Source organism: Phoca vitulina, unplaced genomic scaffold (genome assembly GCF_004348235.1).
Source record: "Phoca vitulina isolate PV1807 unplaced genomic scaffold, GSC_HSeal_1.0 scaffold22, whole genome shotgun sequence".
Lineage (NCBI taxonomy): Eukaryota > Metazoa > Chordata > Mammalia > Carnivora > Phocidae > Phoca > Phoca vitulina.
The window spans coordinates 9,090,316-9,104,580 of record NW_022589725.1 but is presented as its reverse complement, the minus strand read 5'-3'; the positions used below and the strand labels follow the sequence as shown (position 1 = coordinate 9,104,580).

General features: G+C 40.9%; 1 protein-coding gene and 1 pseudogene across 3 annotated transcripts in view; both read right to left on the bottom strand.

Annotated features, from left to right (window-relative positions):
• Positions 1 to 4,366: 4,366 nt before the first annotated feature.
• On the bottom strand, positions 4,367 to 5,068 carry LOC116641784 (annotated as a pseudogene).
• An 80-nt stretch (positions 5,069 to 5,148) lies between these two features.
• The window catches only part of RBL1 (RB transcriptional corepressor like 1), a 59,934-nt gene continuing 50,817 nt past the window's right edge, over positions 5,149 to 14,265 (bottom strand). Inside the window, exons 20-23 of one of the 3 annotated variants that reach the window (XM_032419726.1) lie at positions 14,047 to 14,137; positions 10,007 to 10,155; positions 8,082 to 8,246; positions 5,149 to 6,620 (exon numbers count right to left, since the gene is read on the bottom strand). In XM_032419726.1, coding sequence (XP_032275617.1) covers positions 6,450 to 6,620; positions 8,082 to 8,246; positions 10,007 to 10,155; positions 14,047 to 14,137 — 576 coding nt within the window. In that variant the 3' untranslated portion in view covers positions 5,149 to 6,449. The remainder of the gene's footprint in view (positions 6,621 to 8,081; positions 8,247 to 10,006; positions 10,156 to 14,046; positions 14,138 to 14,265) is intronic. The other 2 variants (XM_032419727.1, XM_032419725.1) reach the window with 2 other exon arrangements.

Sequence of the window (14,265 nt, the reverse complement as noted above, 5' to 3'; positions counted from 1 at the left end):
ACACATACAACATGAATGAATCTCAGAAACTTACACTAAATGACAGAACTCAAATACAAAAGGTTACATACTGTGCATACATACATTTTATATGAAATTCTAGAAAAGGCAAAACTATAGTGACAAAAAGATCAGTTGACTGATTAGAGTGTGTGCTGGGGAGGATGTGGGGAGGGCAGGGAAGATCGGAGGGCACAAGGAAACGTTTTGATGTGGTGAAAGTGTTCTATATATGGATTGTAGTGGTAGTTATACAACTGCATACAATTACTAAATTTCATCAAACTATATACTGAAAATGGGTACATCTTACTCTGTAAATTATACCTCAGTAAAGCTGGAAAAAATTCATTATAACATATACTACTTAAGATTTACACATTTTCCTTCATGTGAAAAATAACTGTAACAAAAACGTTTTAAAAAGATTTTAAGTAATCTCTACACCCGACTTGGGGCTTGAACTCACAACCCCAAGATCAACAGTCGCTGGCTGGCTCAGTTGGGGGAGGGTGCCACTGTTGATCTCGCAGGTGTGAGTTCGAGCCCCATGTCGGGTATAGCGGTTACTTAAAAATAAAATCTTTAAAAAGATGACCTCTGACTGCCTTCTGCTCAGGTCATGTTACCAGGGTCCTGAAATCAAGCTCCATGTCAGGCTTCCCGCTTAGCAGGGAGTCTGCTTCTCCCTCTCCCTCTGCCCTTCCCAACCCCCCGCCCCACCGTTTGTGCTCTCTTTCTGTCTCTCAAATAAATAAGATCTTTAAAAAGATGACCTCTGAGTGGAGACTATAGTTTTTTGTTTCTTTTTTTTAAGATTTTTATTTATTTGACAGACAGCGAGAGAGGGAACACAAGCAGGGGGAGTGGGAGGAGAAGCAGGCTTCCCACCGAGCAGGGAGCCTGATGCGGCGCTCGATCCCAGGACCCCGGGATCATGACCTGAGCCAAAGGCAGACACTTAATGACTGAACCACCCAGGTGCCCCAGAACTATGGTTTTTTTTTTTTTAATTTTTTTGTGTTGTTTATATATCTTCTAATTTCTGTTATTTTCTATAATTAATTATTTCCTGAAGTGATGATGAAGTCAGTAAACAGTGAAGTTCAATTGGGTTTGGTGGTGCAGCGTCAGGGAGGTTATATGAACCTGGAGCTCCATACTCTTGGCCTTTATCCTCTTCTGCTGGCCTTGAACTTGCCTGGTTAAGTAAGAACAGCCTGGGATGCTTCACAAAACTGTGCACCACACTATTGATCTGTATAGTTAATAAATCCTCCACAGTGAGGGGCGCCTTGGTGGCTCAGTCGTTAAGCGTCTGCCTTCGGCTCGGGTCATGATCCCGGGGTCCTGGGATTGGGCCCCGCATCGGGCTCCCTGCTCGGCGGGAAGCCTGCTTCTCCCTCTCCCACTCCCCCTGCTCGTGTTCCCTCTCTCGCTGTATCTCTCACTGTCAAATAAATAAAATCTTAAAAAAAAAAAAAAAAAATCCTCCACAGTGATTCTTACCATTGGGAAATTTGATGGAACTACTGCCTAGATAGAGGATCTGAAACCTCCAGAACATTTTCTTAAGGGTCTGTCACTGGGGCGCCTGGGTGGCTCAGTTGGTTAAGGGTCTGTCACTGATGCCAAGTAACTCCACTTGGAATCTATTATCATTAATTATTTCTGGAAAGTCATCCCTGACTGGGATCCCATATATGCCCAGTTACATGACTCTCTGTGGTTCCTCTTCTATCCCCACTACCAGTATCTTAAAGCATACAGCTCTTTTTGACCAGGTGTTTACTTTTTTTTTTAAGATTTTATTTATTTGAGAGAGAGAGTGCACGCAAGAGAGCACAAGCAGGGGGAACAGCAGAGGGAGAGGGAGAAGCAGACTCCCCCATGAGCAGGGAGCCCGATACATGGCTCCATCTCAGGACCCCGAGATCATGACCTGAGCCGAAGGCAGCTGCCTAACCGACTGAGCCACCCAGGCGCCCCAACACCAGCCCTCTTTGTGTAGAGCTCTATGCTATACTTATTCTACAGTTGACTCTTGAACAACATGGGTTTGAACTGTGTGGGTCCACTTAACATGCAGATTCTTTTTGATAATAGTATAGTACTGTAAATGTATTTTCCTTATGATTTTAACATTTAAAAATATTTTTAACTTAATTGTAAGAATACGGTATACAATACATATAGCATACAAAATATGTGTTAATCAACTATTTAGGATATTGGTAAGGCTTCCAGTCTTACAGGCTATTAGTAATTAAATATTTGAAAGGGAGTCAAAAATTATACATGGATCTTTGACAGCGGGCTGTGAGGTGTGTGTGTGGAGATGCCGGTGTCCCTAATCCCTGGTGTTGTTCAAGGAACAACTGTAGTAATGGGTTACAATTATTATATCTCGAGCACAGGTACTATGGCTGGTTTATTTTTATATCCCTAGCACCTAGTTAAGGGCCAGGAATATGATAGGCAGCTATTAACAGTTTTGACTTAGTGAAAGTACCATAAAAGAAAAAAAAAAAAAGAAAAACAAGTAGGAATATTATCTTTTTTTAAAAAAGATTTTATTTATTTATGAGAGAGAGAGAGAGAGCACAAGCAGGGGGAGCGGCAGGCAGAGGGAGAAGCAGGCTTCCTGCTGAGCAAGGAGCCCGATGTGGGACTTGATCCCAGGACCCTGAGATCATGACCTGAGCTGAAGGCAGACGCTCAACCGACTGAGCCACCCAGGCACCCCAGGAATATTACCTTCTTAAAAAAATCTGATTTAATGTAATCTAACTATATAAAAATCTTAATTAGGAAAGAACTTTAAGTTGTGAGTCCCATCTGGAGAAATACGCCTGAAAGCACTCCTAAGAGTGCTTTCCTTAATTCAGTATCATAATTTGCTTCACAAATTCATTCCAAGGACTTGAAGTCACCCTGTTTCTTTATGTGTCTAAGGCATTTTTTGAATTGAGGTGAAAGTCACCAAACATAATCATTTTATTTTGAAGATTCATTATTTTGATACAAAAAATAAACCCTTCAACCTATAAAGAGTGTCACTTGTTTTCATATCACAGAGCAAGCTTACAGAATAGGAATCTGTTACCAGCTTCAAGAATATCACAAATGCTTTAGGAAAAGTCATTGCTATTTGGATTCAAACAAACATCAGTGTGGAAGGAGTAACTAATTATCTCCCTCTCCTGATTTTTCCATAATTTTACAAAATCATCACTAGGAAAGCTAATAGTTGGGATGTCACATAATTATGCCAGAATCTGGTAAGAGCAGTGAAACCAGCCATGTGAATCCAGTTGCATGACCTTTTATTGTCCTTCTCTCCTGTTTCTGGAGTAGGAAGGCTCTACTTTATAGCCCTGTGGGCCAGCAATACGCTTGAGTTATAATGTGTAGGTTCCTTCTGGTTATACTTGTAAAAGAAGCCACGGAATTCTTGAGGGTCTGACATGTAGAAAGGAGCAAGCTAGGAGGCAGACTGCTGACCTGGATTTACTTAGATGGAAAACATTTATGTGAGCAGTCCAGTTGATAGGCTGTTAACATTGAAATAACCAAGGCTTGGGGCGCCTGGGTGGCTCAGTCGGCCAAGTGTCCAACTCTGTTGTTGTTGTTGTTGTTGTATATATATATAGTTTTTTTATTTTTATTTTTATTTATTTATTTTTTTTTTAAGATTTTATTTATTTGCGAGAGACAATGAGAGACAGCATGAGAGGGAGGAGGGTCAGAGGGAGAAGCAGACTCCCCGCTGAGCAGGGAGCCCGATGCGGGACTCGATCCCGGGACTCCAGGATCATGACCTGAGCCGAAGGCAGTCGCTTAACCAACTGAGCCACCCAGGCGCCCTATTTTTATTTTTTTATTATTATGTTAATCACCATACATTACATCATTAGTTTTTGATGTAGTGTTCCATGATTCATCGTTTGCATATAACACCCAGTGCTCCATGCAGAACATGCCCTCTTTAATACCCATCACCAGGCTAACCCATCCCCCCACCCCCCTCCCCTCTAGAAACCTCAGTTTGTTTCTCAGAGTCCATAGTCTCTCACGGTTCGTCTCCCCCTCCGATTTCCCCCCCTAAGCGTCCAACTCTTGATGTCGGCTCAGGTCACTAGGGTTGTGAGATCGAGCCCCACATCGGGCTCAGCGCTGGGCATGGATTCTCTCTCTCCCTCTGCCCCTCCCCACCCCCAAAGAAATAATCAAGCCAGTACTGGTCAACAAGTTCAGTCAGCCGAGCAGGATACCATCCCTAGACCTTTAAGTGACACATTTGAAGTTCTCATAGTAAAGTTGCAGCTCCATCAGCTGTGATTATCTTCTTTGATTTTAATGCCCATCAGTCTTTACCAGCCGTAGCAGCCACTGCCTGGTAAAGCTTTGCCACAAAGTCTGGCTCACTGACCTCCAGCTGCCTGACAAATTCATTGCGCTCCGGCTCAGCCCAACTTCAAAACCACTGATCCCAAAGACGTAGCTGGCACTCAAAGATCCAGGGTGGTCGGTTTGCTCCAGACACACTAAGCTGCTCCAGCCCCTCCAGCAGTGGCTGTAATTTTCCTGGCACTGCCTTAGCTACCAGGTCCTGTAGGCAACCAGTGAAGAATACACTTCATCTCCTGGGAAGTGATGTAAGACACTGGGGGAGGGGAAAAGTTAGTAATACTGTCTGGTACTGAGGGTAAGGGAGAAGGGAAGGATAGTGGCATCAAAGAGGAAGATGATTCCAGTGGCATCCTCCCCTTTCCTCTCACAGGGAACCCGGAGACCGTCACAAAAGTGCTTAAACTCCAACTGTTGCCGCCGCTTCCATGGTTCCTCAAAATCCTAAGCAGGGCCAGCCCCTCATTTTATTTTTTAAAATAATCATTTTAAAGTGTCATTTAGTAAATTCACATTATACAACCACTATCTACATCAAGTTCTAAAATGTTTTTATCCCCTCAAAAGAAAACCCTGTATTCAAGCAGTCACTCTCCAATCTCTTCCTAGCCCCTGGAAACCACCAGAACATTAACTTTTAAGTTACACTAAGGTATTTAAAAGACATAAAACAGGTTATTTAAGAAGGTATAGGTTGTAGATGGCTGCAGAATTGTTTCTAGTCACACAAATACAGTCTTTCAATATCTCAGAAACGCCAATGTTTTATTAGCTATTTTATGTACACTGATATTGTCTTAAAAGTTGATAAAAACATATCCAGAGCTTCTTATATAGTCAATGTACAAATGCTCATGTATATTTTCCACATTAATAATGAAGATGAAAATGACACAATAGTTACAGCTACATAAAAATATATACAAGGACTTCAGACAAATTTGATGTTATTTGGCTTACAACATGTGTAGATACTACACAAAAAATGAGGATGTAATTTTCAGAAAAGTAAAATGTGACCAAAATCACTTTTCTTAAAATTTAAAAATAAAATTCCTGACAATAGCAATTACAAATTTACAGCCAAATCTTAGACTAACTCAAATCAGCCAGGGTTAGATATAAGTTAAACATTTTGTATTTAAAAAAATAACGTTTGCAGTTTAAAAAACATACATTTCATAACTTTCTCAAAATTAATTAAGAATGGTTTATTCATGTCCTTCCAGATTCTGGAAACACATTAAAAAAAGTGAATATTGAACAGCTGATTCTTTGGAAAGCTGCACCCAAGTACCCCTTTTATTAGGTTGTGACATCAGCTAAGAAGGCTTAGGGTTGGAAGGCAAGGAGCATAGTAATGCATGGGCTCAGGCATAAATCTGCTTATGCTCAAGGAGAGAAAGGGCATGAGAAGGGAGCTAGACAACCCAGAATGGTGGTGGCACCTGGATGTGGAGTTGCCAGAGTGGGTCATAGATGGGCTAGTGTGTCATCCTTTGGCCCAGGTGCTATGGGAACCAAACCCTACTCAATATACATATATAATTTTTTAAGTAATCTCTATGCCCAGCATGGGGCTCGAACTCATGACCCCGAGATCAAGAGTCTCATGTTCTACCAGCCAGATGCCCCTCTACTCAATATTAAATTAAGAACAGAGATATCTCAAAGGATGCTTACCAAAAACATATTATTTACCTTCATATTACAAAGCGCAGAAAGAGGAGACATTTGATTTTTAAAAGTGAGCTAAAAAATTATGAGGTATCTCCTTACTTCATCTTAAAAACTAAACCAAGGAATAGTCATTTAAAAGATTCTATAACTATTAAAATGTTTAAAAGGCACTTGAAATATTGCTTTCCAATCCAACTCAAAATACACTGTCAACTACATTTTGGATAAATGTAAAAAAAAACCCATATAATTTTGGTGCAATTTTTCATGTAACTCAGTGATACTTTCCATCTACAGGGCTGAAAACCCCCAACTTTCTGCCACCTGAAAGTGCTTTTATGATAGAAACAGGAAGGGTGTTAATGATTTGCTCTCTCACTGACAACATCCTGTAGTCGTTTAAGCAAAACATCATCATTTTCTTGACAGAGGCGTTTGGCAGGGGATTCTGCATCACCATCTATGGCTATTGCTCGCTTCTTGGTTCTCTGTTCACCCTGCCTTATCATATTGTTGATATCTTTCAAACTCTGCAAAAATAGAGGACACATGTGAGTAAAAGGGGACAAAAGAGGAAACAGCAGCAAAGAACTAAGCTAACTGCTTTTTCCTGCACTCTATCCAAAGCTCAACAATAAGGTAGAGATTATTTTAAGATTTAAAAAAATTTTTTAAGTAATCTCTACACCCAACATGGGACGCGAACTCACAACACGAGATCAAGAGTCACATGCTCCACTGACTGAGCTAGCCAGGTGCCCTAGACATTATTTTTTGAATCTAGGCCAACCTAATAAGGATGACTAGAACTCATCTTCTCATGGCTTTAAAAATTGGATTTACCTTATAGCAGTAGTTCTCAAAGTATAGACACTGGACCAGACGCAGAAGTTTCTAGGAACTTATTAGGAATGCAAACTCTCAAGCCTCACCCTCACACCTACTGAATCAGATACTCTGGGGACAGGGTTGAGCAATCTATGTTTCATCAAGCCCTCCAGGTGATTCTAAGCTTCCTTAAGGTTTGAGATCCTCCTCCTAGAGCATGTTTTTTAAGCTTTAATGTTCTTATTAATGTTCATCTGTGGATCTTATTAAAATGCAGATTCAGTAGGGCTGGCATGAGGCTTGAAATCCTGCATTTTTAACATGCTCCCAGGTGACACTGATGTTGCTGGTCTATAAACTACATTCTGAGTAGCAAGGCCTTAGAGAAGTGGTTCCTGAAAGCTGTGGATCACAATGGTCTAGTGAACCTGACTGCCAGAGCTTTGGGATTCAGTAGGTCTCTCGGACAGATACGTGTTCAACAAGTACCCCAGGTGATTCTGATCTATGATTTTGAAATCACTGCCTGAGAAGTCAATTGGTCTCCTCTTTGATTTCATGCAAGAATCTCTTCTAAACATCCTTGCAGGAAATCAACTTCTATGAAGAGGAAATGCAAGTCTGTGAGGTATTATATCTTAGGTTGGCTTCTGGAGACATACTGAACATATCTGCTTGATAGCTCTTCAAATATCTGAAAACAACAATCATGTAACTGTCACATCTTTATCACTGTATGGAAATTAAGATGGGGATAACCACAGAACAGTTTGTGTAAATAAGAGAAGGCCTCTATTTTCAGGCTTTTCACTATCCCATTCACCAAACGAACTTTCACTTTGAAGGCCTTTCTTTAAAGTTAATATCCCTTGTGTCTGACCACTTACAGGTGCTGCCTTATTTGTCCCTTCTCAAGATCATGCTTAAGCGGGAGACACATTGAACTCTTGCAGTGAACTTCCCTACAATAGTAATGGATTAAACTGTATCAACTGAACACACTGCTCTTGATCACTGGAGACTTGCCACAGTAACAGTTCATATTTATTAGTAGTAACTCTGCAGACAAAGAGCAAGATTAAAGATTACTACCTGGTAATCTGAAATCCAATTTTTAACACATGTACATAGGTTGTTTTGGAGTAAGTCTGTATGTACCTTACCTTAGAAGGGCTGCCATTGAACCTGTATAGCAGAGCACTCCTGGGTGTAAGGCCTGACCCATTCTTATGTGGGGAAACATAAATGGAGTGTTGCTGAGAAATACGGCGTGGTGAGCCTGGTTGTTGCTTAATATGTGGAAAAGGAGAGAGAGGTGGAGCTTCCATCTGAAATAACCAAAAGTAAATTTTTGTAAGGTAAGTTTCTTTTTTTGAATCCCACCATATTTTTATTCTTTTTTTTTTTTTTTTTAAGTAGGCTCCATGTCCAACATGGAGCTTGAACTCCCAAACCCAAAATCAAGAGTTGCATCCTCTACCAAATGAGCCAGCCAGGCACCCCCATATTTTTATTCTTTTTTTAAAAAAATGGTATGTGTTACTTTTTTAAAAAGACTTTATTTGAATGACAGAGAGAGAGCATGGGTGGGGTGAAGGGCAGAGGGAGAAGCAGACTCCCCACTGAGCAGGGAGCCTGATGTGGGGCTCGATCCTGGGACTCCTGGATCATGACCTGAGCAGAAGGCAGACGCTTAACCGGCTGAGCTACCCAGGTGCCCTCCATATTTTTATTCTTATTGGCATTTCTTAGTTAGGTGTCAGCTATACTTTAAGAGTTTATTTATGGCTGAAAAAAGCAAAGACAGTCCATTACCCCCTTGTTTTTCAACAATTACTAACAGATAAACTAAAATTTATTTCCCTGCATCTTTTAGGAACTCCTGAAGAATTCTGAGACACCCAGAAGTGGTAAGCTAGCAGCACAGGAACCTCTTGTTCATGCACAGAAAGCAGAGGCAAAGTAATCAATGTCCTAACACAATAATAATCTCTCTCTCTACACACACACACACACACTATAACCAAGCAGTAGCAGAGGGAAAAAAAGAGAGAACTCTATGAGCCAGGAGGATGAGTCCAACATGGAAGAAATCTGTTAATGAAAGGGTTAAGACTTTATACTGAAATGCAAATGATTTAGAAATAGAGTTAGGGGAGCAGGTATTACACTTTCCTTTAATATTCTGTACAATGTTTCCATTCTAGGAATAAATGGAGATGGCTCCTTAATTAATAATTTCATTCATCATCTTCACTTGAAGCTAATAAAACTCTTTTTTTTTTTTTAAGTAGGCTCCATGCCCAGCGTGGAGCCCAATGTGGGACCTGAACTCACAACCCTGAGATCAAGACCTGAGCTGAAATCAAGAGACACTTTAACTGAGTCACGTAGGCACCCCTAATAAAACTAGTTCCAATTTTGCTAATAACAGACATACTCATGATAGGGGGAGGTGGAACCAATGGAATTGAACGAGCAGTCACGGCCTTTGTGAATAGTCACAGACCACATTCCTTGAAAGGGACAAGGATGGAAATGTAAAGAGAGACACAAATACACATATATGGCTACCAGCTAGATGCAGTTTCTACTAGGTCCCTCTACAACTAATGTCTGCTCTCGTGGGAACCAACCTCGCTTATACACTGGTAATACTTTCACAGGCTTTCTGGTACTTCTGAATCTGCACAAAAATGTCTTAGTGTTGCCTCTATTAATGATTCAGGCCTATTTATTTCCTTTTCTCTTTATCTTGAGAAAAACAGTTATCTCATATATAAATATAACAAAAGAAATCAAAAACAGAAAAAATTACCAGAATTGATTTCATTTTTCCATATTCTCATCTAGTACTTGCCCATATGTTAACATAATTTCCAGCAACATAATCACAGTATGGATAAAATTTCCATGATTTCCTCTGATCTGTGTTGTATCAATGCCTTAATCACTCTCTAATTACCAGCATTTTTTTTCTCCTATATAATGTTATCAGTGGCATTTTGCCTCTGAAACGCTTATCTAGTAAACTCACAGTACTCCAACTATGACTATAAATATTCATATAGTAAAATATAAAACGTACCACATGGTCCTGATTTGACAAGTCGTATTTCAGTGCAAACGACTTCACTCTTCCTACATATATTGTATTATAAAATTTGATGAGATCACCTCTTTCCTCTTTCACTGGTCCACTGGAACAGTCAGGTGTTTTTGTAGCATCTTCCAAGTCTGTTAAAAGAATTCGGTGTTATGACAGATGCACATTAATATATAAAGTGGTGACTTGAATTACAACTCTCTCTACAACATAAAAAAAACCAAGTTAACACAAATCTTTATGTAAAGCAATTAATGTTTTTATTTTTGTTTTATTTTATTTTACTTTTTAAAAGATTTTATTTGACAGAGAGAGAGACAGTGAGAGACGAACACAAGCAGGGGGAGTGGGAGAGGGAGAAGCAGGCTTCCCGCCGAGCAGAGAGCCTGATGTGGGGCTCGATCCCAGGACCCCAGGATCATGACCTGAGCCGAAGGCAGACACTTAATGACTGAGCCACCCAGGAGCCCCAGCAACTGTTTTTAGAAAAGGTTCAGAAATCCATCTATATTATGTATAAATTAAATTGGAATCTTGAGAAATGCAAATATGTAAACTTAGGCTACTACTCTTTTTCTCTAGATATTACTTCAGCAAGAATGTTTTCACAATCATACTTTTTTTTTTTTTAAGATTTTTTATTTATTTCTTTGACGGAGAGAGACACAGCGAGAAAGGGAACACAAGCAGGGGGAGTGGGAGAGGGAAAAGCAGGCCTCCCGCTGAGCAGGGAGCCCGATGCGGGGCTTGATCCCAGGACCCTGAGATCATGACCTGAGCCGAAGGCCAACGTTTAATGACTGAGCCACCCAGGCGCCCCAACACAATCATACCTTTTTGAGCTCACTGTCACTGGTGGCCAGAGGGGCACTAGCCCTGGGTTGGGATTTAGCTAAACTGAGCTCCAGAGTATGGGTGGCAGTGGCAAATCATGAGCTTTGGGTAACAAAAGGCTTGCAGATATTCATAATGGCTCTTTGAGAAAGGTGGAAAGACTCTAAGAAGGTAAAGCATACCCTCACAGGTGAAGGAAGAAGCAAGATAATTCGCTTGTTTTATTTTTCTGCAAATACAAGGCAGGTGACAAGTGTTCTAAGAGCCTTATTTTCCCCAAGCACAACAGGAAACTTGGTACTCAGTTTATAGTTAGTGTCCTCAGTTATAAAATGATAGCTTGCCTTGAGGTGCTTTCCTATTTACTGTGTAACTCTGGGATAGCTTGTTGCACCATGCAGAACTTTAACCTACTCTTTCTTTGGGAAGAGTATTACAAACCATTGTCTACTTGAACATGTAAGAATCATCTGCTTATAGGAGCTAAGGAAACCACTGACAATTAAAAATAATTCAGCACAGGGGTGGGTGGCTCAGTTGGTTGAGCGTCTGCCTATGCTCAGGTCATGATCCTGGGGTCCTGGAATTGAGCCCTGCAACAGGCTCCCTGCTCAGTGGGGAGTTGGCTTCTACCTCTGCCCCTCCCCCTCCCCATGATCTCTCTCTCTCTCTCTCTCTCTCTCTCTCTCAAATAAATAAAACCTTAAAAAAATAAATAAAAATAATTCAACATACCAAAAAAAGTTCTCATTCTGAATATACTGGCCTGCAAACCCTGCAGACAAAGGATAAAAGCATCCTTTCATCCAAGGAAAACCAGAAAACTCAAACATGGTCCAAGGGCCAAGCAGCCCCAGGGAACTACAGGGGTCTTAGTCACAATTTGGATGTCTTGAACACTCTCGTTTTTTTTTTAATTTTTATTTATGTTTTTAAAGATTTATTTATTTGAGAGGGAGCGTATGTGCGCATGAGTGGCAGGAAGGGGAGGAGAGGGAGAGAATCTCAAGCAGACTCCCTGCTGAGTGAGGAGCCCGATGTGGGGCTCGATCCCGTGACCCTGAGATCATGACCTGAGCCGAAATCAGGAGTTGGACCCTTAACTGACTGAGCCACCCAGGCATCATTTGCTTTCTTTTTTTTTTTAAGTTTATTTATTTTTAGCAATCTCTACACCGAGTGTGGGGCTGGAACTCACAATCCTGATATCAAGACTCTCATGCTCTTTCTACTGAGCCAGCCAGGCACCCCCTTGGTATTTTTAAAAAATTAAATTAAATAGGGTGCCTGGGTGGCTCAGTTGGTTAAGCAACTGCCTTCAGCTCAGGTCATGATCCTGGAGTCCCGGGATCGAGTCCCGCATCGGGCTCCCTGCTCAGCGGGGAGTCTGCTTCTCCCTCTGACCCTCCCCCCTCTCATGCTCTCTCTCTCTCATTCTCTCTCTCAAATAAATAAATAAAATCTTTAAAAAAAATTAAATTATTATTATTATTTAAGTAGTTTATTTATTTAAGCGAGAGAGAGTGAGTGCATGAGACAGAGCATGTGTGTGAGAGAGAGAGAGAGAGAGAGCACAAACAGCGGGGGGGAGGGGCAGAGAGAGAAGCAGGCTCCCCGCCAAGCAGGGAGCCCAATGTGGGACTCGATCCCAAGACCCAGGGATCATCACCAGGTGCCCATTTATTATTATTTTTTAAGTAAGCTCTATGCCCAACATATGGCTTGAGCTCATGACCCCAAGATCGAGTCACATGCTCTACCAACTGAGCCAGCCAGTTGCCTCTCTTGCTATTTTGAAGGTGGGAAAAAGCTATGCAGTCAAGTAAGTTAAGGAAATGCTGCATATTATACCCTCCTCTTAGAAATTCAGAATCCATGTTAGTTAGGCTCTGAGAAGGGGCGCCTGGGTGGCTCAGTCAGTTAAGCGTCTGCCTTCAGCGCAGGTCATGACCCAGGGTCCTGGGATCGAGCCCCACGTGAGCAGGGAGCCTGCTTTTCCCTCTCCTCCCTGGCTCGTGCTCTCTCTTGCTATCTCTGTCTCTTTCTTTCTCAAATAAATAAATAAAATCTTAAAAAAAAGGCTCTGAAAAGTTTTGCAGTTGGAAAAAAACACATATTCATTTTAATTCCATGCTTCTCAAATTTTTTATGCATAGTCCCCCTTCCCTGTAACACTTACTACCATCCTTTTTTTTTTTTTAATTTTTTATTTTAACCTACTACCATCCTAAATTAACACTATTCCAAGGCACATTGGCTTGGTAACGGCAGTTGTAAATTATCCTTACTACATGGATCAGGTTCCATGCTCAGTGCGGAGTCCGCTTGTCCCTCTCCCTCTGCTCCTCCCTTCGCTCTCTCTCTTAAAAAAAAATGTCTCACATTGTGGAATTCAATAAATCATGGTACATGTGATACCCATGTACACATAGGTATACAATAAGTAATGGAAAGATGAGACAAGGAAAAGATGGGCAGAAGAGGCATTTTCACAACTTATCAACATGAATAATCACCATTTGATTTTCCTTTCTTTGAAAAACATTTACTAGTGCCTCAAGTCTTAGCATGGTGGTAACAACAGGGTGGCAGCTTTGCTGGTGGTGGCAGAATACGTATTAATGAACAAGATATTTCCTTAATTGTCACCCCAGGCAGATCACTGACACTGATCACTGATTACTTTCCATGTAATTCAGATTTATTTTAAAAATTTATTAAGAGCCTTTTATGTGTCTTACTGATGTATGTAAGTAGACTATGAAACTTCTAAAACACAACTAACAGGTGACAAATTAATGGTTTTAATTTACAACCTCTTTGGAGGGAGGCACCTGACCCATATTTATCCCAAACTTGTTTCTTCCCAAATGCATTCACATATGCATTATCCATCCCACCTTCATCATTGACTCCATGTGGTCTGACACCCACTGCATTATGTACAATGTAATCAAAGGTGTATTACAGGGACGCCTGGGAGGCTCAGTCTATTAAGCGTCTACCTTCGGCTCAGGTCATGATCCCAAGGTCCTGGGATTGAGTCCCGCGTTGGGCTCTCTGCTCAGCAGGGAGCCTGCAGCTCCCCCTGCTTTTGTGCTCTCTTTCTCTCTCACTCTGACATTTAAATAAATAAAATCTTAAAGAAAAGGTATATTACATATAGAATATTAAATTGGGCAACTTACCACAATCTGTCATTTCAAAATCACCATTTACGTTTTTATTGTATGCCACAACTTCTCTTGGAATACTTTTCAACAGTACACTTCTATAGACCTATACGTCAGATTGGGAAAAAAGGACTGCTAAGTCACAAAGAGGCACAGGTTAAGCAAAACCAAAATAAGAAGAACAAAATAGGATGCCAGTGAAAAACTATTTGTCTGTATGGGTGATAATCAAGG